The 25690-nt window shown below is 55.1% G+C and overlaps 4 protein-coding genes across 4 annotated transcripts; 2 read left to right on the top strand and 2 right to left on the bottom strand.

The window, feature by feature from the left end:
* Window positions 1-1042: 1042 nt before the first annotated feature.
* On the top strand, window positions 1043-3296 carry CGGC5_v004453 (uncharacterized protein; the record flags this gene model as incomplete). Its single annotated transcript, XM_066151292.1, has 5 exons — window positions 1043-1209; window positions 1268-1329; window positions 2424-2429; window positions 2495-2585; window positions 2861-3296. The coding sequence occupies 5 exons, from the start codon at window positions 1043-1045 to the stop codon at window positions 3294-3296; spliced, it is 762 nt and encodes a 253-aa protein (XP_066009509.1).
* A 145-nt stretch (window positions 3297-3441) lies between these two features.
* Window positions 3442-6578, bottom strand: ustP-5 (Peptidase S41 family protein ustP; the record flags this gene model as incomplete). The annotated part of the gene is made up of 2 exons (XM_032024490.1): window positions 3442-5483; window positions 6113-6578. The coding sequence occupies 2 exons, from the start codon at window positions 6576-6578 to the stop codon at window positions 3442-3444; spliced, it is 2508 nt and encodes an 835-aa protein (XP_031878829.1).
* Window positions 6579-7790: 1212 nt separating this feature from the next.
* On the top strand, window positions 7791-11749 carry CGGC5_v004451 (uncharacterized protein; the record flags this gene model as incomplete). The annotated part of the gene is made up of 4 exons (XM_066151291.1): window positions 7791-8603; window positions 8941-9444; window positions 9496-9690; window positions 9743-11749. The coding sequence occupies 4 exons, from the start codon at window positions 7791-7793 to the stop codon at window positions 11747-11749; spliced, it is 3519 nt and encodes a 1172-aa protein (XP_066009545.1).
* Window positions 11750-12608: 859 nt separating this feature from the next.
* On the bottom strand, window positions 12609-25459 carry tenS (Tenellin synthetase; the record flags this gene model as incomplete). The annotated part of the gene is made up of 6 exons (XM_066151290.1): window positions 12609-15754; window positions 15814-23139; window positions 23218-24000; window positions 24060-25025; window positions 25083-25103; window positions 25327-25459. The coding sequence occupies 6 exons, from the start codon at window positions 25457-25459 to the stop codon at window positions 12609-12611; spliced, it is 12375 nt and encodes a 4124-aa protein (XP_066009508.1).
* Between the last annotated feature and the right edge of the window lie 231 nt (window positions 25460-25690).

Raw genomic sequence — 25690 nt, 5'->3', positions numbered from 1 at the left:
TCGTCAACATCCCGTCGCATCCCCATACTTATCCCCGTCCAAGCCATCTCACCACCCCATACAAGCACAGAGCATCAGCAGGCTGACAATCCTGACATAAAATGCCAGCTGGCTCACGATAAGCCCTATATTCCGTGCGTCTAGCGGATTACGGGGGAAGCACGACCGCGGCGGCGACACTGGCGAAGAAAAAAGGGGGGATGAGACGGCCATCGTCCATGTGCAACCGCACACTCCCCTGCAGTTTCCAGGCCGTCTGAGTCGTCGCCGACGGGTTCAACGACATGATTTGTCCCTACGAATATCCTCGCCATGCGAGCGAACGTCCAAGAACGAAGCAAGTCAGGAGTTGTCGGACGGGACAGATCTCACTGGGCCCCTTGCGCCTCGGCTTCGCCACCCCGGCCTCTGGTCTCTCCGTGTGTGCAGTCAAAGAAGCCAGGCATTTGCAATATCCGAACTCATTGATTCTTCACACCCACTCCCGCTCTTTGGGGGCGGCGCTAGGTAGATCCTCCAGGAGATTGACTTTCCCATGGGGGGGGGGGGGGGGGGGGGGGGGCAACGTCCCTGAATACCTCCTGTCCAAAAATTCTTTTTTGGCAGCCTGTTACATGTCCTGCGTCTGAGAGTTTCCTGTCTCTTCGAAGGTTCCGTACCTACGCCCATGTGAAAAAAACAAGAAGAAGGCGACATCGGCTTGTTTCCCGTCGTCCCAACTATCTTTCATCCTCGTTTTCTGTCCAATTCGTCCCCCCTGGCATTGTCGCTCGGCCGGTTCTGGGCTTCTCTGGCGTTCCGGACCACTCGGATCGTCCCTTTTTGCCACGGCCTGCCCGATTCGACTTGATTCATTCAAAACCAGCACGCCGTCCAAGTTGCCTTCTGGGCCTTTGTTCCGCCGCCGCAAGTCCACCCTAGCCTGGGCCAGCGGGAGTGCGGATTGGTGGGAAGGCTGACGCAGATGCGACAAGACTGGCCCAGGCTACGAGGCAAAGCCGTCAGACAAGAGCCAGGCCTCCCGAGGCCGACCTGATCGACAATGTTGCAGAATTCTAATGGTTCGCAGTCAACCTCTGGTGTCAACAGCGGCTTCCACAGGCTGTATGGCATTGAGGCATCAGAAGCGGCCATCAGTCTCGTCAAACAACCACGCCGTCACCGCCTTTCTATTCACAGCAACCGCACAAAGGCTGCAATCTGTAACCTGTACGCCGTACGCTGCATGTAACCCTCATCTGCAGGGCGGCTTCTTGACCGCATCAAGCAGGAGCATAGCCCCAGCCGCCTCGTTCCCCAGAATCTCTCTACACACGCGCACTCTCAACGGTATGTCGTCGATATTACCGTTCAGCCCGCCCGGCCGCTTATCGAACCCCGCCATCTATCGTCAACAGATGGCCTGAACGTATCGATAAGCCAGCCGCCTCCCATCTTTTTTTTTTCTGCCGTGCGTTCGCTTGGCTGCTCCACGATAACGCCAAAAACACAAGCTGGCGGGCAAGGTACTCCACATAATCGTGGGGCCCCGTAGAATTTTTTCTTCGCCCTCTGATTCTCGAGGTCCGTCATTTCTTAGCCGGGCAACGAGGTCGCAAGCAAGGGCCGCACGCCCTCCCGTCTTTCTGACCGCCTTGATGTTTGGCATGAGGATGGAGGGGTAAATTGGGTTCGTGATGATTTGAACGCAGCCCGTAGACTCTTCACATTTTGAAGCCTGAAGATTCCTGGGCTGGGCGAAAAGCCTCGAAGCACATGTCAAAAATGCTTGCTTCCTCCCGATCTGCAATTTTTTTTTTCTTCCAATTGCCTCCCCCTGTCATCTCTTTTCTGCCTCAGGTGGCCGCCAGAAAAGACAAATGCTGATTTCTTGCCCCTCCATTGGCGTCGGCGTTAGCTCGGGTATTACTCAGCAACGGTCAACCTCCGATTGGCTCCTCTCCGTTCCTGAGCTCTGTGACGTGATGCGCTTGCTGCTGCTGCCGTTTTTGAGGCCATTCAGATCGAATTGAGAGCTTCGCGCTGCTGGTCTTGAATGCCTCCTCGTATCCTTGAAAAGATCATATTCTACCGTACAGAAACATTGCCCATCCGACGAAAACCCCCTATTCGAAGCTTCCGCGCCGTCCACCCTTCGTGATCCAGTCGATACGTCCGCAAGCCACTGTCCCGCGACCGAAGCCTCCCAAAGACGCGGCCGAAGCATACCAGACCGCCTTCCAATGGGACCGATGTCCAGCCTCGCAAGGCCTGGCAATCCAGAAACCGCGGCCTCCAACCCGCCAACATGACACCATCCCGAGCATCGAATTCATCACACCCATCCCGAATGGCTTGACGTCAACCCGCCGCGGGCCTATCCGTACGCGCAACCTTCCCATACATTCCGTCACCGACCAGACGTGACTCCCGAACACCTGCAGGCAAGAGTCAGCCCGTTGCCCGTTGCCCGTACACCACGTCAGCTCCTCGTACTGATACTTCGGAACCGCAGTTGCTCGACACCCCCCTGCCTGCTGCCTCAACAAACCTACCTACCTTACTCCCGTCGTCACGAACCGGTGGAATAAGATTTACACTTTTGGGTCCGAATTGTCTGCGAGAATGCGCCGGGCGGCATTGGCAGGAGTTGGAGGCCACGCCCGGGGATATCCTTGAACGTCGACACCGGCGTCAACGGCGATGAACCCGTCCTGTCTGGTCTGTACTGTCAACTGCATGGAAGATACGCATGCGCCTCTCGAACATGATCATGACCTTCAATGACAACTACGATGGGGTATTAATGGTATGAGTTCTGCTAGCCAGGCGGTGCCAGTTAGCTACCCGGGCAGTGTCTACACACGTACATCCTCTCAAGCGACTACGTATCCTGTGAACTCGCTCTCATCGTCGTTATCATTATTATCATCAAAAAGATTATTATTATCAATATCATTTTTATCATCAATATCATTATTATCGTCATCGCCGTCGTCGCCGTCTTCATCGTCTTCGTCGTCTCTATCATCTTTATTATCTTCGTCGTCTTCATCGTCTTCGTCGTCTTCATAATCTTCGTCGTCTTCATAATCTTCGTCGTCTTCATCATCTTCGTCGTCTTCGTCGTCTTCGTCGTCATCTATTGTCTTCGTCATCTATTGTCTTCGTCGTCTATCGTCGTCTATCGTCGTCTTCGTCTATGGTCGTCTATCGTCATCTTCGTCCACCGTCGTCCACCATCGTCGTCGTCCTTCGCCATTATTATTATCACTGCCTTCATTGTTTTCTCCGTTATCAATGTCCTTATGAAATAGTATTTGGCGTGCTAGAAGACTGCCTGGGTCGCTAACTGTAGCTGGCTGACACTGCGCAGCTTCTAAAAGTCAATGGTATTGCTGCTACTATTGATTATATAGGAAATAAGCTATATGTTTGAGGGTCTGGGGAAGCTACTCGTTCTCACACGATGTGGACCCTCTGGTTATGCTTATCGAGTGTCATCTCCGATACATGATGTCCCGGCTCCGCATCCGAGACCACGGTGGAATCACGCAGGGGCCTTGCAGCAGTCGCCTTCATCATCGTCGGCTTCGATGTCGATGTGATGGCACCCTTGTCAAACCCTCCAGACGCGCAGCCAGCACCACTCCAGGCGGCATTAGCCGCAGCTTTCCAAACTTCCGACACATCGGCCATCATGTCCAAGGTCCAGAAGAGACGACAGTCGGCAGGCTCGTTGACAAACTGGGCTGGAACACCATCCTCCAGGTTATCAGCCAAGATCTGGTCCCGCACATTCAGGCGAGCTTCTGTGCTGCGTCGCATTGGTAGGTCCGTCAACCGTTGCAACAACGCCCTTTGCTCGGCAGAAACCTCTACCAAGTCAGACGCGAGAGCTTCCTGGGTAAGGTTGAAGATATCGCTGTACCGCAAAACCTGGGCGCCCTTCACACCGCCTACTGCTTGCATTGGCTTCTTCTCAGGTCTGCCGCCAACTACGACGCTCTTGACGCCCACTTTTTTCATCTCTGATGCGAACAGGGAGCAAGTCGAGGCGCAGTACCCATCCGTCAGCAGAATAATATTCTCGGCTTTAAAGGGCTGAGTAAAGTTCCGACGGTTTCCGTACCCCGTTACCTCGATGCCGATCCCGAACGTTTCGTTTGCCGTTGTCAGGTTATTACTCAGATCCGAACGGACGACGGCTGTGTACGGGTCGCCAGCCCACATGTTGGGGGCGAATTTGGCGTCGAAGGACGTGAAATGCTCCCCAGACACGTTGAGGTCGAAGCGGTAGTTCCACCAGCTTTGAGCCCAGCTCACAGCCTCCTCACTCGGCGACGTTGCGGGGTCGATCCTTCCGGCGGCTTGAGACACAATATTGGCCATCGCCATGAACTGCTCGTTTTCTCTCCACCGGCTGAAACCCCCTTGCTCAATCTTTGGAAAGAATTGGCGAAACAGATCAATTCCTGACAAAACATATCCACCCGGGTTCATCTGCAAGTCGATAATGATACGGGACTTGCCATCAGTCCGGCATGCCTGGAGGAACTCCTCAACGGCTTTCTGGAATGTCCTTGGACTGCCGGGGTCAAAGCCGGGGATGGACAGCACTGCCACATCTTCAAGGTCACCGGCGTCCAAGTAGAAGCCTGAGACCTTTCCATCATTGGTGCTTACCACTGGAGATAGGGCTGCTTCGAGCTGGTCATTCTCCGTCGTTGAGGCTTGCGAGGCTGCTGTACCCAGCGAAGATGAGTTGCCAGCGCAGAACTTTTGGTAAAACGACTCTCCATCCGTCACGCCTGCAAAGCTGGCTTTGACAACAGCAATATTGGCGGCGGACTCCGTCTCCCCTGTTGCGAACTCTGCCGTCGTGTTCTCGCCAGGGTACAGGTACTTGTGCCAACCGCCAATTCTGAACAAGCCCGATGTGCTCCCGGCGTTGATCTTGGCTCTGGAAAAGAACATGGCGTTGTATGCGGCATCCAGATCCTGGTTTCCGGCAACCGTCTCGACGATGCTCTGAACGTATTCCGACGAATTGACTCCGTTCAGCCGCGTCAGAATCCTGGCCTCGTCTCGCTTCGCGCCGACCTCTTCCCATTTCTTGATGACCGGAAGCGATGTCGGGTCCTTACTGTAAGACACCAACCCGAACGGACGTACATACTCGAAGACGCCTGTCAAAGCATCAGGCATGAACTGGAAATGCCCGTCACGAGCCTTCGCTGTCAAAACGAAGAGGTCTTCCTGGAAGGCTAGCTCGCCGTCGTATTTGTCGGCCTCAAGGTTCGCGCGCACTGTCTCCAGGTGACTGACGACATCGAAAGGGCCAGGCTCATAGTCCGCAGGCGGGCTTTTGAGGAACGCCAGGTCCGACTGCCACTCGAGATACGGTCGGATTGAATCAACTAGCTCGATGGCAGCATCCTTGTGCAGAGGTACCGACTTGAGGCAGTCGTACGCGACTTTGGCTGGTACAGTGGGAGATGCGCCTATAAAGAGTTTTTGTCAGCCTCGAATTCAATATGGCGAGGAAGTCAGGCAGTGTCAATTGGCTAGCCGTCGTCGTCCACCGCCGTCGTCCATCGTCGTCGTCTATGTCGTCGCCGTCTATGTCGTCGTCGTCTATGTCGTCGCCGTCTATGTCGTCGTCGTCTATTGCCGCCGTTCATCATTGCCGTCTATTGTTGTTGTCTATTATTACCATCTGTTGTACCTTATACTTCTACGAGGACGATGGTAGTAGAGAAAACGATAGGGGCAGCGATGAGGATAATGATATTAGATAGCGACGATGGACGAAGATGATGATGGACGACGACATAGACCACGAAGATATAGACTATGATGATGATAGATGAAGACGACGATAGACGAAGACGACGATAGACGAAGACGACGATAGACGAAGACGAAGACGACGATAGACGAAGACGAAGACGACGATAGATGATGACGACGACGGTAGACCACGACTACGGTAGACTACGACGACGGTAGACCACGACGACGACATAGACCATGACGACGATAGACGACAACGACGATGGACGACGACGGCTAGCCAATTGACACTGCCCGGTGAGCCAGACTCATGGCGGGATACACACGAATTGCCTACCTCGGAACGCTGATGCCCAGCTGCGGCTTACCACTTCGCATGGCTCTGTTGGAGTCGGCGAATCGGATGGAGGCGTGGTTGACGGCTTGATGAGCGTTGTGAAAGACGCCGAGGCCGTCTGGTTTGACTGAGACTGGGTCGTGGTGGTCGAAGTGACTGGCGGCGGGCCTGCTGCAGTGGAAGTTGGAACGACCGTGGGCACCCTTGTTCCGATGCAAGAGCAGGCACTCGACAGCCGAGTCGAGAAGGCGCCGGCGTCGAGCGAGTCACCAAAGCAGTGAGAAGCAAAAGAAGGGATGTCGGTACTGGCCACCGACTGGGCAATGAAAGTCGTGCAAAATGATTGGGCTGAACTAAGGCGTCCGGGGGTCTGGGTCGCGACGAGAGCTCGAATACAGTTGTCAGCAGCGCAGTCTGCAGCAACAAGTGCCACAGCCGGAAGCAGCATCAATATCGAAGGAACCATCTTCGACAACTACGACCCGCTTTAAAGAGTGAATTGGGTAAGAGCGGGTGTTGTGTCGTCCCGGCCCCTGTCGCCCATTGAGGTGCTGTCGTCCGTCGCTGTCGTCCCTATATACCCGTCGCGCGATGGCCTTAGTCTCCCTCCCTACGCCTGTCATGCGGTATTGTGGGTGTTTGCTGGAACAGGCGATCGGAGATATATTGTTTTGTCTTGGGCTAATCTCTCGGTAGCAAGCGAGCGTTATGGGTCCACCACCAAATATGGCGATCTCAATCCTCGAATACGAGACAGGACCAGCGATCTCCCGCCAGCATATCAGCCTCATGCGTCCCCGCCAGTCCAGCGTTTCTAAATGGCATCTTCATCTGCTACTACTATCTACTTTTTGACTCTTGCGCGAAACATTTCATGACCGACACCAGGCCTTGAGAAGCCGTTTTTCAATGCAGGAATTCCTGGGTCTCAATAGTTGCGGCCATCCCGATGCCTGACTCGTGGCGGAGCCATGCACCTCCCGAGGTGGAGTGCTTGATTTCCACGATATTTTCCATCTCTTTCAACGTCATTCAAGGGATCGACGGAACCGGCGACTCGCGATTGTTTGTGGGACCACGGTCGCTTTTGTTTCTTGATTCCTTGTATGACACAGCAGGGTGCACGCACTCCAGCAATCCCTTGCATGGGGATTTACTGACAGGCAAAGTGCCAGTGCTCCCACAACTTCTGACCGACGTCTGTTTTCACGTCCATTACTGCATAGTCGTGACGGGGAGCTTTGCATCTTTAAAACTTACTCATCACTACTAGGTAGTGATAGCTTGTGTTGGTTATTGAACTCTTCAAATCCTGCCCCCAACCTGTCATGCCCTCTCAATGATTAACAGCCAGCTATGGCGATATCTTGCTCTCACTGCTGATAGCCACATCTGGAAATCCTTTATAAGGTGTCTACAATGCCAGGAACCTTTATTTCATCAAATTTAGAATCACTAGAAACAATGCAGTACACACCATTCTTAACCTCAAAGGAGCACTCAAACTCCCCCGTGCGCTTCATTGATGTTCCAATTTACATGATCAACAGGCGAATAACTACAGCCAGTGCCCAGAAAGAAGCTTCAATGTTGTCCAAAATCAGACTACCATGGTCTTCAAGCACCTGATCTTCATGAACTCTCATCTCAATTCCGCCTGTTATCTAACCGACGCAAAATGCAATGCCAGGACACCGAGCAATATTCCCCGGCCAGCACGGCGTCAAGTCTCAGAACGGTCAAATTCGACGACTCAGATTCTTACAACAGCGCCGCACCAAGCCCCAAGACAGTCAACGTCTACGACGAAGACTGGTACATACGGAACACTCGCGAGCACCCCGACCCCGAGGTTGTAGAGGCAAACATCGGGAATGCGAAGCGAGGCAAGGATGAGAGCGCACTGTACATCGCCCGCCAGAAGAATGGCCGTCCACACGCCGTCCTCGCGGGCGTGAACATGCCCAAACCTCCGCCCAAGGGGAAATTCGCAGGTCGCTGGAATTACATCGAGTTCATCCCGGAATGGAATGATCCGTTGTGGGTAGAACCCCAGCTCGAGATCGACGAGGAGGACCCCCACAAGCGCCTTGTCCGTCCGAAGGACTTGCTGCGATACCTGCGTCCTGCGCAGCGCCCCGAAGACCAGATCCGGAAGCCCACGGCTATGGCCTTGCGATTCGGCATCTTTCCCATGCGCCAGGACGGCCGGTCTAGGATGACGCCGACAAGAAGCACATTTCGACAGTTTGCTATCAACGGCACCGCCAACAAGATCAGTGGCGAGGATGTTGCCAGAGAGGCTGAGGAGCTCGCCAAGAACTGGGGCGACGACAGCGTCGAAGCGCTTCTGGAAAGATACGCAAGTTTGGATCCCAGCGGTAAAGGCAGGCTTTCGGAAGAGAGTGCCTTCGTTCTGAATGCCATGACGAGCATGCAAGAGGATGAAGACTGGCAAAGGATTCTCTTTCTGGGAGCTACTACCAACGAAGTGAGACCATATCCGTCTGATGGCAACACCAGCGCTAATAAGACCTCAGCTATTGGACCATGGCGTCTTATCGTTCGGGAACGACTCCCGCATCACGCTGAAGAGCCCCGTGCATAGGTGTGAAGTCATAGCCCATCTTCGGAAGATAAGTGCAACTGACTCTTTGGTAGACTTTTTCGTAGGGATAGATGGGAATCGCCTCTTTGGCGCGGTGATAGCGAGAACACCCCCAGACTAGTTTATCAAGTCGGAAATCACAAGGGCGAGCTAGATCCTGGCGTAGGTCAATTGCTTCTCGCAGCCTGAGGAATGCTTGCTAACGAGCAAATGCGAATAGAGCGATGATTATGTATGGGAATGTCTTCAGCCCGCCTTGGTACTGGCGTCTCGAATGCTGTTCTACCTCGAAGGACACGATCCGTTTTGGAAAGCGCTTTGCGATGTCTGGAACAGAATGCCTGTTCCAGAATCACGCGACGATCGTCCGCAAGATCAGAGAGACCGGTGGCCGATGTTTACTTTCTCCAGGAACCCTGACTCCCTGCCCCCCGGTGGCCAGCCCTTCATCCCGCCAGAGTACTACCAGCTCCTGGACCCCATCGAAACCACCGCGAACGTCCTCAACGACTGGCTGGTGTTGAACGTCACAAGCACATTCCACACTGAGAACGAAGCAGAAGGGCAGCCCCTGAACGGCATCACGTTTGCCGAAGACGACGGGACGATTCGCACATGTCTCGGAGCCGATGATATATATCCGTTGCTTGTGCAGGAATACACTACGGATGAACGACTTGTGTTTTCCTTTCGTGTTGCGACTACCTTGGTTCATGAGATTGCAGTAAGTCTCGCAGGAAGCCTTGTTATGTTGGAGCTAGTTAACACGTCACAGCACGCTGTCACCTACGCCCACAGGAACTGGATGCACTCGCCTGGGCCGTCTACCCTGCCGATTATATCTGGCCATCCTGCCGTGGAGAATTCTATTGCGTCCATTGGAAAACTTCTTTTTGCCCATCAAAGAACCCCGGAGCCGTTCTTCGAGCAAGAGCAGAGATGCGAAGTGGGCTTCTCGTTAGAGAATCACGTAAGATGCCTCCCTAGCGATTCCTTCCACAGTTTTGTTAACAGCCTCGAAGCTCTATGGAGGCACCGCCTGGCCTTTGATCGGCCGGAGTTCACATGTCCACCCCAAACATCTATACTCTACGTCTTGCGGTCTCACTCTGTATCGCTGGCCGCGGGCGTTGCACCAAGACCCTCCTAGCGACGACGAAACACGCAAAGACCCCAGCGACGCGATCCTCAAATCCCCGGTTCTCGTCTCGAACCAGTACGCGACGTTCATATCAGTGGCCCAGGTGCTCCGTTTCTTCACCGAAGAGTGGTGGACCACCGAGATCCCGCGCTTCGGATCTGCCGCGATGCGCCTCAACACAGACATGCCCACCAGGATCCTTCCGCCCCCTGACCGGACGATGCCTACCTTCGAAGATGAAGATCTCCTGCCGAAGCAGTGGGATTTGTGGAACGAATGGCCTGATGACCTGCTTAAGACGAATCCTTTGGTGTACGAGTTCCTGATGTCCCTGACCCAGGAGCATCTGAACCTGGCCTGCGCGAAGGCCAAGTGGCAGAAGGACTACCTCAGCTGGAAAGAGAGACAGTGGGTGCTCCTCAACACGGGCGCGCAGGCAAACATCATCGTTATCGAGGCTGTCATCGGGGCGACTTACCGACGGAACCTCGTGAATATGACGCATCAGGAGCTCCAGAAATGGAAGGACGAGGCGCTTTTGGGGTATCAGAACTTGCTGGCCAGGTTCACCAAACGCATGCAAGGTCGCAAGCTGAAATTGCCGGCGCCGTCGCTGAATCTCGTCAACGCAGACATATTCTGGGACAATATCGGCACCGTGGCGCAGGGGGCCGGCCGGAGACTCGCCGAGCTTTTACGGACGTATTACGGAGAGCTTCAGTACGAAATCCACACCGTCACGGGTTTGTACCTGGACATCTTCAACCTCGGCGACGAGGACCGGATCAGGTTCACGGTACAACCGGTGATACGCACTCTGAAAGCTCGGGCCCAAACACTGGCCGGCCTCCATGAGGAGATCATCACTCTGGTCAACCAGCCGCAAGCCACGCGAATGTACCCGGGTATCGCGGAGGAGTTCAGGCCCATGTTCGAACGGGGATTCGAGACGACTAAGTACTTGTTCGGGTGGTCTGGGGAGATCACACGGATCAAGCTGGAGAACTGGGCCCTTCTGCTCCCGCTCATTCCCAACATCCACATTGCGCATCGTCCGTCTTCGGCAAGGCTGTTCACCTTTGCGCGGAGGGAGATTGAGCTGTTGCCGGCGAAGGAGTTTGAGGCGGTGCAGAACTACGTGTGCACGATTCAGAATGCGACGAGTCACACCAAGCAGGCAATCAACACCATCAATGCGGATAGTCTGAAGCGGGACGTCGATTGCATGCTGCGCGGTGCGGTGAGCAGGATCAAGGACATCTTTGGCGGTGTTCTGCACGAGGCCTCGGACGAGGCGCTGGACTCTAAGGTGCCTGACGTGGGCGATAGGCCGAGCAAGAGGGTGAAGTACAACCCGCCTAGTGTGGAGAAACCGATGCTGGTCAAGGCTTCGACAGCTGCAGCTGCGAGAAAGTCTGGTTTCACGATACACGACTCAAAGAAGGCGCAGTCCGGGAGGAGACGCGCCAGTGTGATGCCGCAAAATCATCCCAGCACAATCTCCAACAACCACCAGGCGCAAGGAAAGCCAGCAGTTTTTGGTGTTTCGACCATTGACTCCCATACCCCCAAGCTGCCCACCGCGGACATATTTGCCATCAACACCGCAGGCTTCGCGCCCATGGCCGGCATCGAGCATACCGGCTCCAGCACGCTCGCACAATCGCATCCCGCGTCGGTCAACTTGTTCGCTGCTCCGTATGCGCTGACGGGCACGCTGACTGGGGACTTGGTGCGCGAGGCGGAGATGATGGAGGAGCGCAGGCATGCACTATTTACGAATAAGCATACGGGAGAATATCGCGATCCGAAGGGCAATGGGCTGGACTCGCCGGAGACGCCCAAATTTGTGAGCAGGTTCCCCAATCCGAATGATGGCACGCCCTGAGGGAGGTTTGGAGGTGATCTTCCGGGCTTGGATGTATTGGAGTTTTGACTTGATTTGTTCCATTGAATTGTCATTTTCCCGCGGCTTTTGTTCTAAAAATATTTGTTTTCTTGTCATAGATGCTGGCGACCCAGGAAAATGATACAACTGGGAATCGTTAACTAGATCTGGCAACCTGGCAGAGTCGGAGGCGGATATTGACGGTTCAAGATCCACTCAGGCCGCCGCCTAGGTTGGGACCGATGCTGGAGGCTTATTGTATTAGCTTCACCACCGTTCCGACCGACATACTGAGTCTTATTCTTGAAATCTTGAAATCGAAGCGCCTCTTATTCTTACCCAACTAGGCTAGCCGCACGTTGCGACACGTGGGGTTCACGACTCGGTTCGCTCCGGTAGCTTCAGCGGCGCCCCCGCGGGGCTCGGAAGAGCCCCACTCTTTGACGTTTAAGCTGTCGAGCGCCGCCGGGGCCGTGTGAGTTAATAGTTAATAGTGATGATAATAAGCTCGTACTTATGAGCCTTTAGAACTAAGGAACCCTAGAGGAATTGCTGTATAAGTCTCGTTATCTCTTTCTGATTGTTTGACTTCTACAGTTGCATGACAAACCGGGCTGTCCAACACCAATAGCTTAAATACTAATGTAAGAGGTAGCTACATGAGAATAAGTAGGTCCTTAGATTAATAAAAATTGTAAGGTTGTAGAAGAAGAGGGGGCAGTAGTTGCCTAGTAGCCTTGGCCTGATCTGCAATTGCAGAATCTTAATCTATAAAAAGGATACATTCAGAACAAAGCAAATATTAAGTGCCTGGCGACAGAATAAATAGAGTAAAACATGAATTTCAGACGAGAAGCTCTCAAGCTCCTAGGTAAGGAAACACCATCTCCTCATCCGACTCCAAGATTCCGTTCAAGTAAGCCGTGATCAAAGGATCAATCCCAGCCTTACCAGCCTTAGCAACCCAATCCTTCATCTCAACAGACTCGAACTTCCCTTCATACTCCTGCTCCAAATGCTCTCTGAACTTGTCAACAGGTACTTTGACTCCGCTGGAGTGATGCTTGAATGACACGCCTCCAGTCCTGCGTTGAGCCATAATCAGGGCGGACTCAACAATACCCATGGCAACATCATCCACAGATTTGAAGTCAATGTATCCCCGACCCCTGGTCACGAGAGGCGCACACTTCATTTGCAGCGAGTATCGCAATATAGCGTTCATGCTGTCGGAGTTGGGCGCCTGGTCGCCGACGACGATGCAAGGGCGATGGACCTCGACAGCCCAGGGGTTCTCAGTCTGGCTGGTGACAAGCTTGTTCAGACTCTCCAGAAAGACTTCGGCAACCCACTTCGTCGCGGTAAGTCCCTCTCTTCCATCGCCAGCGGGCATCCACTTTGCCATGGAACAGGGCACCTGCTCTGTATTGCCGGCGAGTAACGGGACTCGGTTGCTAGAGACGAAGAGCAATGGCACAGAGCGAGGGAGTGCCAGCGCGGCGAGACGATGCGTAGCAGAGACATTCGGGGCCTTTAGGGCAGCGTAGTTGTTCAGACAGTGTCCACTGGAGCCGGCATGGATGATGATATCAGCTGTATCCCTGAGGCAAGATGCCTCGGAAGGGGTGAGGCCGAGCTTTGGGTCTGCAAGACTCCCACCGAAAGTGTTGACCGTCTTACTTGGGTTGGCTTCGATGGTCTTACGGATATCGCCGTGACTGCTACCATTGCCCTCTTGTTCGTCTTCGAGAGCGATGCAGTTCACGGTCTGGACCGCGGGCGTTTGCAAGAGGGCTTGAAGCACACGACCGCCGAGGAAACCATCCGCGCCGGTGAGGACGACATTGAGACCTTTGGACTTCGCGGGCTGGGATGTTCCACTCTCCTTGGACATCCCCTGAACACTCTCTTTGAGCCAGTCAGGAATTTCAGCTTCCCTTTGCCAGTCAATGTCGTCGTCCACCTCTTCGGCCATGTCCGCGTCTCGCTGGGCAAAGACAGCTTCAGCCATGGTTTTGAGCGTGCTGGCGCTGTACAATGTTCTTGTCGTGACGTGCACACCCATAGACTCCCGAATCAAGGCTTGCAGCCTCATCAAGAGCAGGGAATTGCCACCGCGAAGAAAGAAGTCCGACGACGGTATGATGCGTCCCATGGTCGAAGAAGCAGCAGATGGAAGGACCTTCTCCCAGAGAAGACGAAGTTCGCCTTCGCGGAGGTTCATGCTAGCCTCTTCTTCTTCCTCATTTCCGGACTCGGCTTGAGCGGGATCGGTCTCGGGAAGAGGAAGTCTGGCAACGGCCTTGCGATCGAGTTTACCGTTGGGGTTGGTAGGGAGATCAGCCATGGTTATAATGGCAGCCGGGATGAAATACTGCGGCAAGCGGCCGTGCAGACGACGAAGGATGGTATTGATTTCCGAGTCAGTCAAAGCCGTGTCGATGTAGAGATTTGGAGAGACAGTCGCGTGGGCTACCAAGATGTCTCCGCGACGGGAGACGACGACGCTGGAAAGCAAGCCCTCGGACGCTTGGAGAAGTGCAGTCTCCACCTCCTCCAGCTCAAGGCGCAAGCCGCGCAGCTTGATTTGAGTGTTTCCCTCGAGGCGACCGAGGCAGAGAAGAGTACCGTCAGAGAGAAGTCGGCCAGAATCTCCAGTTCGGTAGAGAACGTCACCAGTGTCTGAGTCCGAGATGAACTTCTTCCGAGTCTCTTCGGGAAGACCTAAATAGCCTCGAACAGAAACTCCCTTACCGCCAATGCAAATCTCGCCAGTGTGGTGAATTGGCTGTGGGTGACCCATGTCATTGAGGATACGGATCGTGTAGTTTGGCAATGCCTTGCCCACAGCAAATTGCGTTCTCAGCCGCTGTTCTACAGACTCCGCAGGTTGACCAGGTCGGGCCTCGGACAGATTCTTGATAGCGACTGTCTCGAAAGTTGCAGCGGCGGTGATCTCGGTCGGCCCGTAACAGTTCGTCACCGTCAAACCCTCCAACCCTAAAAGCTGGAGCTCTCTCTTCAACTGTGCTGTGACAATCTCTCCACCCATACAGGCATGCTTCCATGCCTTGTGACTGCGTAGGGAGGATGATCCGTACTTGCACCAGGCGAGGTACTCCGAGGGAGTAGCAATTGTCAAAGAGACACCGTGGTCGACCATCAGAGTCGTCAATGCCACAGGATCACGCCGCATGTCGCGAGGTGCGACTACAAGAGCTCCGCCGTTGGCCAGCGAGCAGAAAGTCTGGATGAGGGACATGTCGAAGCCGAGAGAGCTGTGCTGAAGGGCACGCTCTCGGCCGAGGGACAAGACATGGCTCTTCAGTGCCAGGTGGTTGACGAAGTTGCCCTGAGTAAGGACAATGCCCTTGGGCGTGCCAGTCGAGCCAGATGTGAAAAGGAGAACAGCGGGGGCATCTGCGTCGGACGCCACGGGTGCATTTGTCTCGACATTGGCAGACGAGGGGACATCGTCAAGGCTGATCTGCTTGAAAGACGCACTGGATTCGTCTCCCAAGTCAAGGACATGCTGTTCCGTGGCAGGGTGGAAGATTATCATAGTGGGTTCGCAAGTGCGGATCATGGCTGCGTGACGTGCGACTGGCAAGCTGGTATCTAAAGGAACGTAGACACAGCCGCTCTGGAGGACAGCAAGCATCGCAACAGTCATATCGACCGAAGGCTCGCAAAGAACAGCGACGTAGTCGCCGGGCGCACAGTCAGCGAGGCTAAGTGCTTTGACTACTGCGTCGACACGTCCAGCAAGTTCGCTGTAGGAGAGGGTGGAGCGACCGCAGATGATGGCCGGCTCATTGGGATGAAGCTGGGACATGTCTTTGAACCGCTGGGAGAGAGTTGATGGCCAGCCAAAGTCCAATACGGGACCCTTTCCAAGTTCAAGAGCTTCTGTAACACAAGAATTATCATAGATCGGAGCCTTCTCAATGGAAAGATCTGAGTTCGCCGCAAACGCTTGAAGAAGTCGGATGTACGAATCGGCCACTGCAATGAGAGGTAAGTGTGATGGCTTCCTGGAACGAGGGGGTAATTGATACACTTACTTCCTCGTGTGGCCTCTTCGCTGTAAAGCTTGCCTTGGCAATGCAAGTCAATGGTGCACGCCTTTTCCAAGTCCATGATTCCAAGACTGATGTCGTAAGGCGGCTGCACATCCTTGCCATCCTCCAGACTTAAAGTCATCTTGCAATCACGACCAAGAGCCATCTCACCCCAGCCACCATTCGCAGCGCGGTAATTGATTGCGGCCTGGAAGAGGGGTGGTGTGTCGCCGTCTGCCCAGCGAGGAGTGTCCAACGCGTCCAGGAGAACATCGAATGGGACACCAGCATGGGCGAAAGCTGAGAGAGCCTTCCGAGAGGCGGCCTGGGCAACAGCAGAAAATGTTTGGGTGGGAACGATATTTGTCCGAACGGGGAGAACATTGACGAAGCAACCGACCATGCGAGTGACAGCCTCATCAAAGGATGCGTCACGGTTCGCATCTACAACTCCAACGCACACATCCTGGATGTTGGCGTGTCGAGCAAGGAAAACCTGGTAGACTGAAAGATAGAAATGGAAGGAGCTGATCCGAAGAGACTTGCAAGTCTCTTTGACCGCAGAGACAAGCGCCGGGGGGAGTTCGCGGTAGACGCTTTGGATCTTGGAATCCAGGGCCTCTTCCTGGCGAGAAGGCCGAGACCGGACTGATGCAGAAGGCAGAAGCGGCAAGGCCTCTGGCAACGTGGCCAGCTCCTCGTGCCAAAACTTCAATCGATCAGCATAGCATCCCGCCGATTCGTCTTCCCACTGTTTCTCGGTGTACTCGAGATGGGAGATGTCCGACCCCAGACGCTCCAGTCGATAAGCGCGATCCAGGTCCCGAAGAAACAGAGACCAGCCAGCAACATCGGTGATGATGTGGTGATAACCGAACACAAAGTCATGCTCATCCCTGCTACGACTGAGAACCGTCATGCCCATCGTCCTGCCCGTCTCAACATCCCAGACACGAGTCTTGAACTTGTCCATGGCCTGCTTGAAGTCAAGGTCGCTAGCTTCAGCAACGTGGTCCAGCTCGAACAGAGACGATGCCATGAGGCCCTGTACTGGTCTGCCGTCGCCAACGCGCTGATAAAAGCTCATCCGTAGGCACTCGTGGTACTGGGTCGTGGTCTTCAGAGCGTGGCGCAGGCGCATCATGTTGACAGGTCCAGAAACGCGGTAGTGAAAGACCATGTTGTAGGCAGCCGGGTCAGTGATGTGCTTGCTGAGGAACCAGATGCGAGCTTGAGCGCGAGACATTCGCTCCTCCCGAAGGATTTCGGGCTTAGATTCAGCAGCGGAATCGACAGTCTCGATCTCAGCCTTCCCCTTCTCGGAAAATGAAGTAATGGGGTTATTGTAGGGGTCATTGTCGTTGGAGATCGAGGTAGTCTCACTGTCAACGGCGTCTCGAGTTTGGCTTCCATTGATTGAGCCGGTAGCGTCATCTTCCTTGCCCGAGTTGCTGCTACCACTGCTACTCGAAGACGCCTTGGCCGCAGCAGGAACTGCAGGAGGCGGAACAGGGAGATCGGTAGGCTTCGCTCTCTCCTTCTTGCCACCCTCTTTCAAAACCTTCGCCATCAGCGTCCTCGCCGCACCAGTGCAGACTTGCGTGACGCTGTCTCCGCCCAAAATTCTGACCACGGGAACGTCTGCACCAACCTCTTTCAAGAACCAGTTACGGATCTCGACAGCAACGAGTGAGTCAATTCCAAGATCGATAACCGGGTGATGGGAGTTCTCTGCGGTCTTTCCAGCAGGAAGTTGTAACATGGAATCAAGGCGAGAGCAGAATGCCTCAATGACGACAGCGACCGCATCTCCCTCACTCTCGGCATCCTCAACTGCCTGCCGTACACTACCAGCAACAGCCCCACCTGCGCCATTGCCAACAGCATCATCACCGTGCAGAGGGATCCAGGGAGTCATATGGCTCAGTCTCGGATCCTTGAGCCAATGGATTCTCTCTTCGAGGCCGTCTACCTCGTCTGCAGGAACAGGCTTGGTGGGGGGCTCGATACCCATGATAATATCTGGAGAAATGGTACTTCCCGGTCTGCCACCTCTGACGGCCTGTGCAAACGCATGGTGCACATCGGTCTCAGACAGTCTCATCATACGGATGCGATCGAAGTGCTCCGCGAGATGGTCGGTACGCTCCTTGGACTTGACAATGTAGCCGACATCCGTGATGTGACCGATATGAATAACCGATCCGGCAAGACCACGAGCGCGACGAGCAGCAGCAAGGGAGGTCATGTATAAGTTGCCAATATGGTAGTTGGCCTGTCCGATGTTGCCGATAGTGGACGCAGAAGAAGAAAGCATAACGAAGAAGTCGAGTTTCTCTTTCTGGTCGGCGGCTTCAAGCCGCGAGAAGACGGAATCCAGGTTTTCAGTTCCGTCGACTTTGGCCGCGAGGGTTCCATTGAGCTCTTCGATACTCATATCGAGGAAGAATCGATCCTGCAGCACCATGGCGCATTGGGCCACACCCGCGATAGGTGGCATGGTGGAGCGAATCTCCTGCACCACATTCTCGACTACCTCGCGAGAGGTAACATCCATAGGAACAACGCGGATCGTAGCCCCGAGACGCTCTGCTTCCGAGAGAACAGTAGAATCGACGCTGGGGTTGCGGGAAGTGATAACAAGATGCCTGGCGCCATGGTCGATCGCCCACTTGCAAAGAGACAGGCCCAGGCCGCCGGCAGCACCAACCATGAGGTAGGTGCGGTCAGGGCGGAAGAGTCCCTCAGTAGGAAGACTTGGGACAGTGACTGGCAGGTATTTGGAAGAATCCGTCTGCCAGTTCGTGATGTAGCGCTTGGTTGACAGGGCGGCAGCGTTAGATTTGGGCAAGGCTGCAGCTTCGATGATGTCGATGCCGGTTTCATTGCCCATCAGTTCCTGGCCCTCCGCCGAAGACCTTTCAAGCAACGACGCTGCGAATGTCTTGTTGCCAAGGAATGTCCTGCGCAAAAGCTGCGCGTCCAGCTGTACAACTTGGCAACCCAGAGGCAAACACTCCCGAAAGCTTTCACCAATGGCGGTCGAGGATGCAGGGCAGTCTACGAACAGACCAATGCCGTGAGGCACTGCCCTTTGAAGAGCACGCATGGGAGATTGTTCGTGCAACTTGGTCCACGAGTCAGGAGCGTCAGCATCGGTGGTAGCAAAGTGCGCAACGATACCCTGCTTCGAAAGTTGGGCAGACACAGCCTTGGCAAAAGATTGATCGGCGCCGTAGAGAAGAACCGGCTTGCCAGGCGTCACCAACGACGTCACAATGCCTGAGAGAACGTGGTTAGTGGTGGCAATGAGCATGCTTGGAGTGCAAGCCTCTGCAGTTACCGGCACCACACGATCGCGCGGGACATGAACCACCGAGGCGTTCAGCTTGTGAGCTGCCACCACCGGAGAAGAGGTGACAATATCGGTACCGCAGACGAGATAGACACTGTTGAACAGCGTTGTCGGGATGTGCAGGGCGTACTGGACTTGGATTGCGACCTCGTCTGCCTCAACGACATCGTCAGCAGAGGCCTGGAGCGCCATTCTCGCCGTGGGTCCGGCTGGCTCCATCACGACAACGGGCGATTCGGTAGCGTCAACATGCTTCGTGACGGTGCGACTCGAGGCGAGAAAGACATCGTTCAGGTCTTGATCCATAATGACACGCGGGATGAGCGTTTCCCCGCTCTTCAGGACCTCAATCTCAGGCTCAACTGCCCAAAGTGGCTTTCCGGTGTCGTCCTCATCGGCATCGGATTGTTCTGCCGTCTCTCGGAGTCTGAGAAAAGACTCGATGCATCGCCTCGCCGCCACGACCGGGGCAACGCCGCTCTCGAGACCAAGGGTCTGCAAGTTCAGGTGCGGCATCTCAACTGGAGCAATGCGTGCAATACCATGAAACATGGTGGCGCGGGGTCCATGGGTTTTGGTGGCAGTGGTGGCGGAAGACACCCAAAGCAGGTTGCGAACCTTCATCAACATGGTCTGCACAGTAGTGAGCCGCTCCCCGCTCATGGTGGATGCGAAGATGGGCTCGTCAAGATCTTGAAGGCACACGATGTCAGTTCCGGTGGGGTGAGATCCGATGTTAGCGAGATCATCCTCGGTCAGCGCGTCTAAGCTGTTGACTGTCTTGACAAATTTGCGCCAGGACCGCGGGATGAGCTTCTGCATCTCAGAAAGCATCTTTGCTGTGGCCAGCTTCTTGCCACCGATGAAGATGAGGCCACCCTCAGGGGCTGAGCTGGTGCTGATCTCGGTCAGGGGTTCACGAAGACGTTGGATCCTGTCGTCGATAGCCTGACTGACAAGTACCGTGACAGTGTGCTTGTCTTCGTCGGCGTGATCGTGGACGACCATGTCCAGCCCCGAGAATCCGGAATCATTGAGAACTTCCTCCCAACGGAGCACGGGTAAGGTCGCCCGGAGTTGGCGATCCTCTTCTTCTCCAGCCCACCAAGTAGGAAGACCGCTGAAGATGAACGGCTTGCTCAAGTTTTCGATGCCAGTCGTCTCGGCGATGAGAAGGTATCCACCTGGGCGCAAAAGCTTGCGAACATTGTCCATCGTCGTCGACAAGTTCTTAGTCGCATGGAGAACGTTTGTCGCGATGATGACATCGTAAGAGTGAGCGGCGAAGCCCTGGGCGGTAGGTTCATTGTTGATGTCCAGAGTGTCGAAGCGCATCTTGTCTGCGAAGTCTGCGAACTTCTCTTGCGCCGCAGGCAAGAACATCGACGACGCGTCAGTGAAGGTGTAAGAGGCGTAAGCGTCCTTGATAGTGTTGAGCACCTTCGACGCCGTGCCGCCTGCACCGCCACCGATTTCGAGCATATTGGTACGGGGATACTTGTGCGTGATCTGGGACACGGCATCCGCGAGGAACTTGTTGGAGCGGTCGCAGCCCAAGTCATCCGTGAAGAAGCGGTTCAGCAAGTTATCTCTCATCATGACTTGAAGCTGGTCGGTCTCTCCGCGGACGATGCCGGGATAGTTCTGACCCAGGGCGTTGAGCAGTTGCAACTGGACTGGATTGTCAGGATACTTAGCGCTGGCGGTATCCAGAACATCAGCCTCATCCGCCATCCACTCCCGCCGAAGAACAGAGTGCTGGCCCTTTTCAACCAGTTCAAGTATTTCGCGATTGGCCTTCAGCATACGCTGGTGGTACCATGAAAACTTGCTTTGGTCTTCATCTACCAACGCATCGTCCAGACAACGAGCCCAATACAACGCAACACGCTCAAAGTCCTCCGTTTGGCGAAGCAACTCGGCATCATCGGCCTCGTTACGCGCGGGCTCAGCCAAACCCAACGCAACATCGTGCGTCCATACCGTCTTGGCAAAGATGGGTCTGTCGCGTGACGAGTCCTGTTCGCCGACCTTGTTGAGAGACAAGCCTTCGACTTGGGCGAGAGTGCGACCGGACACCCCATCATACAAGCTCAGGTCGCCAACAACGGAAGATGCGGTACGCTTGACAGCCCAACTCTCGAAGTCAGTCTTGACGCTGCCAGTCTCATCCCTCTGTGCCACGATGGGGCTGACGCGGACGCGGCGCACATGCGAGGGCAGCAACGCGGAAGTGATTAAGCCACTAGCGGGGTGTGCCAAGGCAACGAACAACGTTTGGAACGCAACGTCGAGGACTGCAGGATGCATGATCATGTCGCTTCTAGCCAATTTGTCCTCGGGCCAGACGCCTGTTGCGCTTGAGTAGTCCAAGACGCGTTGGCTGTTGACGAGGGCATGGAAGGGGCCAGAGTAGGACAGGCCAACTTTGTCGAACATGCCATAGACACGCTTGCAGTCAACATCCACAGTGTGCTGATTCTCAAGATCACGAGGCGGTAGGATCGGCTCGCCCTCGGCCAGTTGTCCAAGATGGACAGCCAATTCGCCTTTGCAGACATGCAGCATCGACGCGCCTGCGGGATCAGCGCGAACGTAGTACGCGAACTCGGCACGTAGGGTATCCTTTGAAGGCGGTCCTCCTTCCTTCTGGCGAACACTGAAGACTGCCTCAACGCCCTCCTTATTGTCAGGGATGACTACCGGACGGAGAATATCCACGTTCTCAACCTCGAACAGGCGCACATCACGACCGGCAGCCTTGGCGATCTCACGTCCAGCTTCAACCGCCATTGACATATAAGCTGCAGCGGGCAGCAAGACTTCGCCAAGGACGGTGTGGCCACGGAGCCAGGGCACCTCATGCAGGCGGAGAAGGTTCCGCCAACGAAGTTCGCGCTGGTTGTCGTCGATAGCGCGGCGGCCGAGGAGCTCGTGGTGGCGCTCGTCGGCAAGACGGAAGCGACGGGACATGGTCGACTCACGCCAGTAGACCCTTTCGTGTTCCCACGAGTAGGTCGGAAGATCCTTGAGAACCCTTGGTGCCGGCGCCTGGCCCTCCTCATAGAAGGCTTCATGGTAACCTTTGAAGTCCAGTGTCGACGGACCGAGCTGGGCCCAGACGGTGCCGATGGCAGCGGAAAATGCCTCGAAATCGGATGAACCCCGCTTCAGCACGCCGTTGTACAAAGGAACGGAGCCGTACACGTTCTTGAGAGTCTGTTCTACAGGTCCCTTAAGAGCCGGGTGCGGGCCAACCTCGATTGCTAAATCAAAAGGTCCGCCGTGCCAGATTGAAGACTCGATGGCCTGGGAGAACAGAACAGTCTGTACCATGTTCGAAACCCAGTACGGGCCTTTCAACTCGCTCAAATCGCCCTTGAGCAGCTCTGTGTCGCCGCGCACACTTGAACTCCAGATAGCCTTGCCAGGTTTCGGCTGTGAGATCTGGATGTCGCAGGCCAACAAGCTTCGGAGGTATGGCTCTGCACAGGGTTGCATGTGATGCGAGTGGTACGCGGTGTCAACCTTCAAGGCACGTGCAAAGACACCATCGGCGGTAAGCATCTCTCTTGCCTCCTCGATGGCATCCGCGTCTCCGGAGAGCGTCACGGTAGACGGCGCATTGCTGGCAGCCACGCGCAGACGTCCCTCGAACTGCGGTTTTCCGCAAAGAAGCATGGCCTTGGCAAGCGAGAGACCCGCGGCAAGCATAGCGCCCTTCTGACCTTTGGCACCCTTTGCGAGGCGGGCGTGGAGGCCGCGGTAGTAGGCGATCTGCATGGCGGCGCGGCGGTTGATGATACCCGATGCGTAGACAGCGGCGATCTCACCGGAGGAGTGGCCGACGACGGCATCAAAGACGACGCCGGATGCAGTGAGAAGATCAATGAGGCCGAGCTGGACAGCGGTACAGACGGGCTGCGATAGAGCTGCTTCACCAAGGCGAGAAGACGACTGCTCGGCCTGAAGCTCTTCAATAAGAGACCAAGCTGGTGCATCAGCAGCGGGAAGATTGCGCAGGGTCTCTTCGCACTCTTCGAGAGTCTTACGGAAGAGCGGGGAGCAGGCTAGAAGTTGCCTTCCCATCGTAGCCCACTGAGCACCTTGACCGGTGAAGACGCCGAGAACACCAGGAACTTCTTTGGGGTTAAGAAGGCGGGGCTGGTATCCGACGTTGCTGCTGGATGACTTGGATTCGGTTGCAACCCATTCCTCCATGTTGGCAATGATCGCGTCCCTAGAAGACCCGGAGAAGTGCGTGCGGACGCGGTGGGTGGTACGGCGTGTCTGAAGAACCCAGCTTAAGTCGCCGAGATCGAGATCGGGATGAGCCTTGATGTGCTCCAAATGAGCTTGAACAGACCGCAAAAGGGAATGACCAGATGCGGCAGAAAACATCAAGGGGCCGATGACGCCGCCGGTCGGTTTGTGATCCGAAGTGGCCTCCTCGAAGCTTTCGAGAATGGCGTGGGAGTTCGTTCCACCGAAACCGAAGCTGTTCACGCTGGCGCGAGCCGGAACGCCATGTGCCAGCTTAGGCCAGGGAACCGGGGCCGTGGGGATCTGCAGCGGGCCGTAGAACTTCTTGATGGCTGGGTTGAGCTCGTTGAAGTGCAGATTTGGCGGGATAGTGCGGTTCTTGATGGCGAGGAGTGCCTTCATGACGCCAGCCAAGCCGGCACAGCCCTCCAAGTGTCCGATGATGGTCTTGATCGAGCCAACGTACAACGGATGATCGTCGGTGTTCGAGCCGGGTGCAACTGCGAAGGCCTCGCTGACGGCGCGCGCCTCGACGGGATCACCTGCAGGCGTTCCTGTACCGTGGCACTCGACTGAAGATTGACATATTAGTGTCGATGAAGATTAAGGAGGAAAAGACCAAGAGACTCACAATACTGCGGCCGGTCGATGATTGGATCCAGACCAGCACGTTGATAGGTACTGTGAATCAGGGCCTTCTGCGTCGGAGCAAAAGGCATCGTGATGCCGGGACTAAGGCCATCAGAGTTGACGCCTGTTCCGCGGATGAGTCCCTCAATGTGATCGCCGTCCTCCAAGGCACGGCTCAGCCTCTTCAGGATCACAGCCGATGTACCTTCACCTCTGGCATAACCGTTAGCGTCCTTATCCCACATCCGTGAGCGCGCATCAGGGGAAAGCATGTGAAGCTTCGACTCGGTGATATACACGCTCGGGTCCAGAATGAGATTGACACCCGCTACGACAGCCGTCTCGCTATCACCATTGAGCAAGCCCTGTGCACCATAGTGCAGGGCAACAAGGGAGCTAGAGCACGCAGTGTCGATGGTTGCAGAGGGACCCTTGAGATCGAAGATGTAGGATATACGATTTGACATGATGCTGTAAGCCGTACCCGTGGCGGCGTACTGGGCCAGAGTCTCGGGATCTCTGAGCTGGATTTGTGCCCAGTCGTTGGTCATGACGCCGACGTGAACGGAGGTAAGCGAGCCGCGAAGCTGCTCAAGAGTGAGACCCGCAGACTCGAACGCCTCGTATACTATCTCAAGCAACTGGCGCTGCTGTGGGTCCATGCCCTCTGCCTCCTTGGGCGCGATGCCGAAAAAGGAGGCATCGAACTTGCGGCTGTCATGGTCCGGGCCGAGGGTGTATGATTTGTTTGTGACGTTTGTCGAACCGTGGTGCTCGCCGTCACGGTGGTAGAATCGGTTGAGACTGATGCGCTCCGGGTCGAACTCCTGAAGCAGATCGCGAGGCTTCTGAAGAAGATCCCACAGTCTTGAAGGGGAGGTCGAGCCGCCGGGGAAGCGGCAGGATGAGCCTATGATGGCGATGGGCTCCTTGGCGTAGTTGTGCGTGGCCATTGTGGAATACGAGTCTATGCCTCGGGCGTCAGCATTGACGTATGGTAGGCGATGAATAGTTCGTGATTTACCTATGATATGATTGGACGTATCTTATGAAAGTAAATCGACCAAGATGCACCGGATTCTATACTCTTTGCGATACGAAGAGGTGTAATATAATAAGTGGCTCTCTTGTCTAAGGATCGAGAGCATCAATGGCTAATGTTGGCAAAATGACGATAATGACGATGGTGATGGGCCGAATTTGCTTGAAATACTGCACTGCATACACGCCATTGACGGTATCTACAAGATTAGCACTACAGATCTCACAGGGTTCCTTGTCCCTTCGAGCCTCAAGACCGAGTGGCGGGATCGTTCCGAGTGCCAAGGGACCTTTCGGAAAATGTGCAGCCTCGTAGGATTCCCCGGTGGCGTGGGGCCGCGAACAAGGGGCGGCGGCCATTTCGAAGCTTGTTCTTTACTCCGCGTGTGTCTAGGGGACGGGAACCTGCACTTGTAGAAGCGGTTTCATAGGATCCAAACTCCTTTAGGAAGTTCGGATAAGACGAGACTGGAGATTAGCAACGGCTTTTTTTGCCAGCACCATGTCAGCGGCGCTTCTTTGGCAGATGGAATCTGACGGGCGCCACCTGGGGGAACCAAGGCGGCGGCAGACCGGCCGCAAATCCCGTCT

Source organism: Colletotrichum fructicola (assembly GCF_000319635.2).
Source record: "Colletotrichum fructicola Nara gc5 chromosome Unknown KSG_Nara_v1_contig02, whole genome shotgun sequence".
Taxonomy (NCBI): Eukaryota; Fungi; Ascomycota; class Sordariomycetes; order Glomerellales; family Glomerellaceae; genus Colletotrichum; species Colletotrichum fructicola.
The sequence above is the reverse complement of the archived record's forward strand: the minus strand, read 5'-3'. Positions and strand labels throughout refer to the sequence as shown.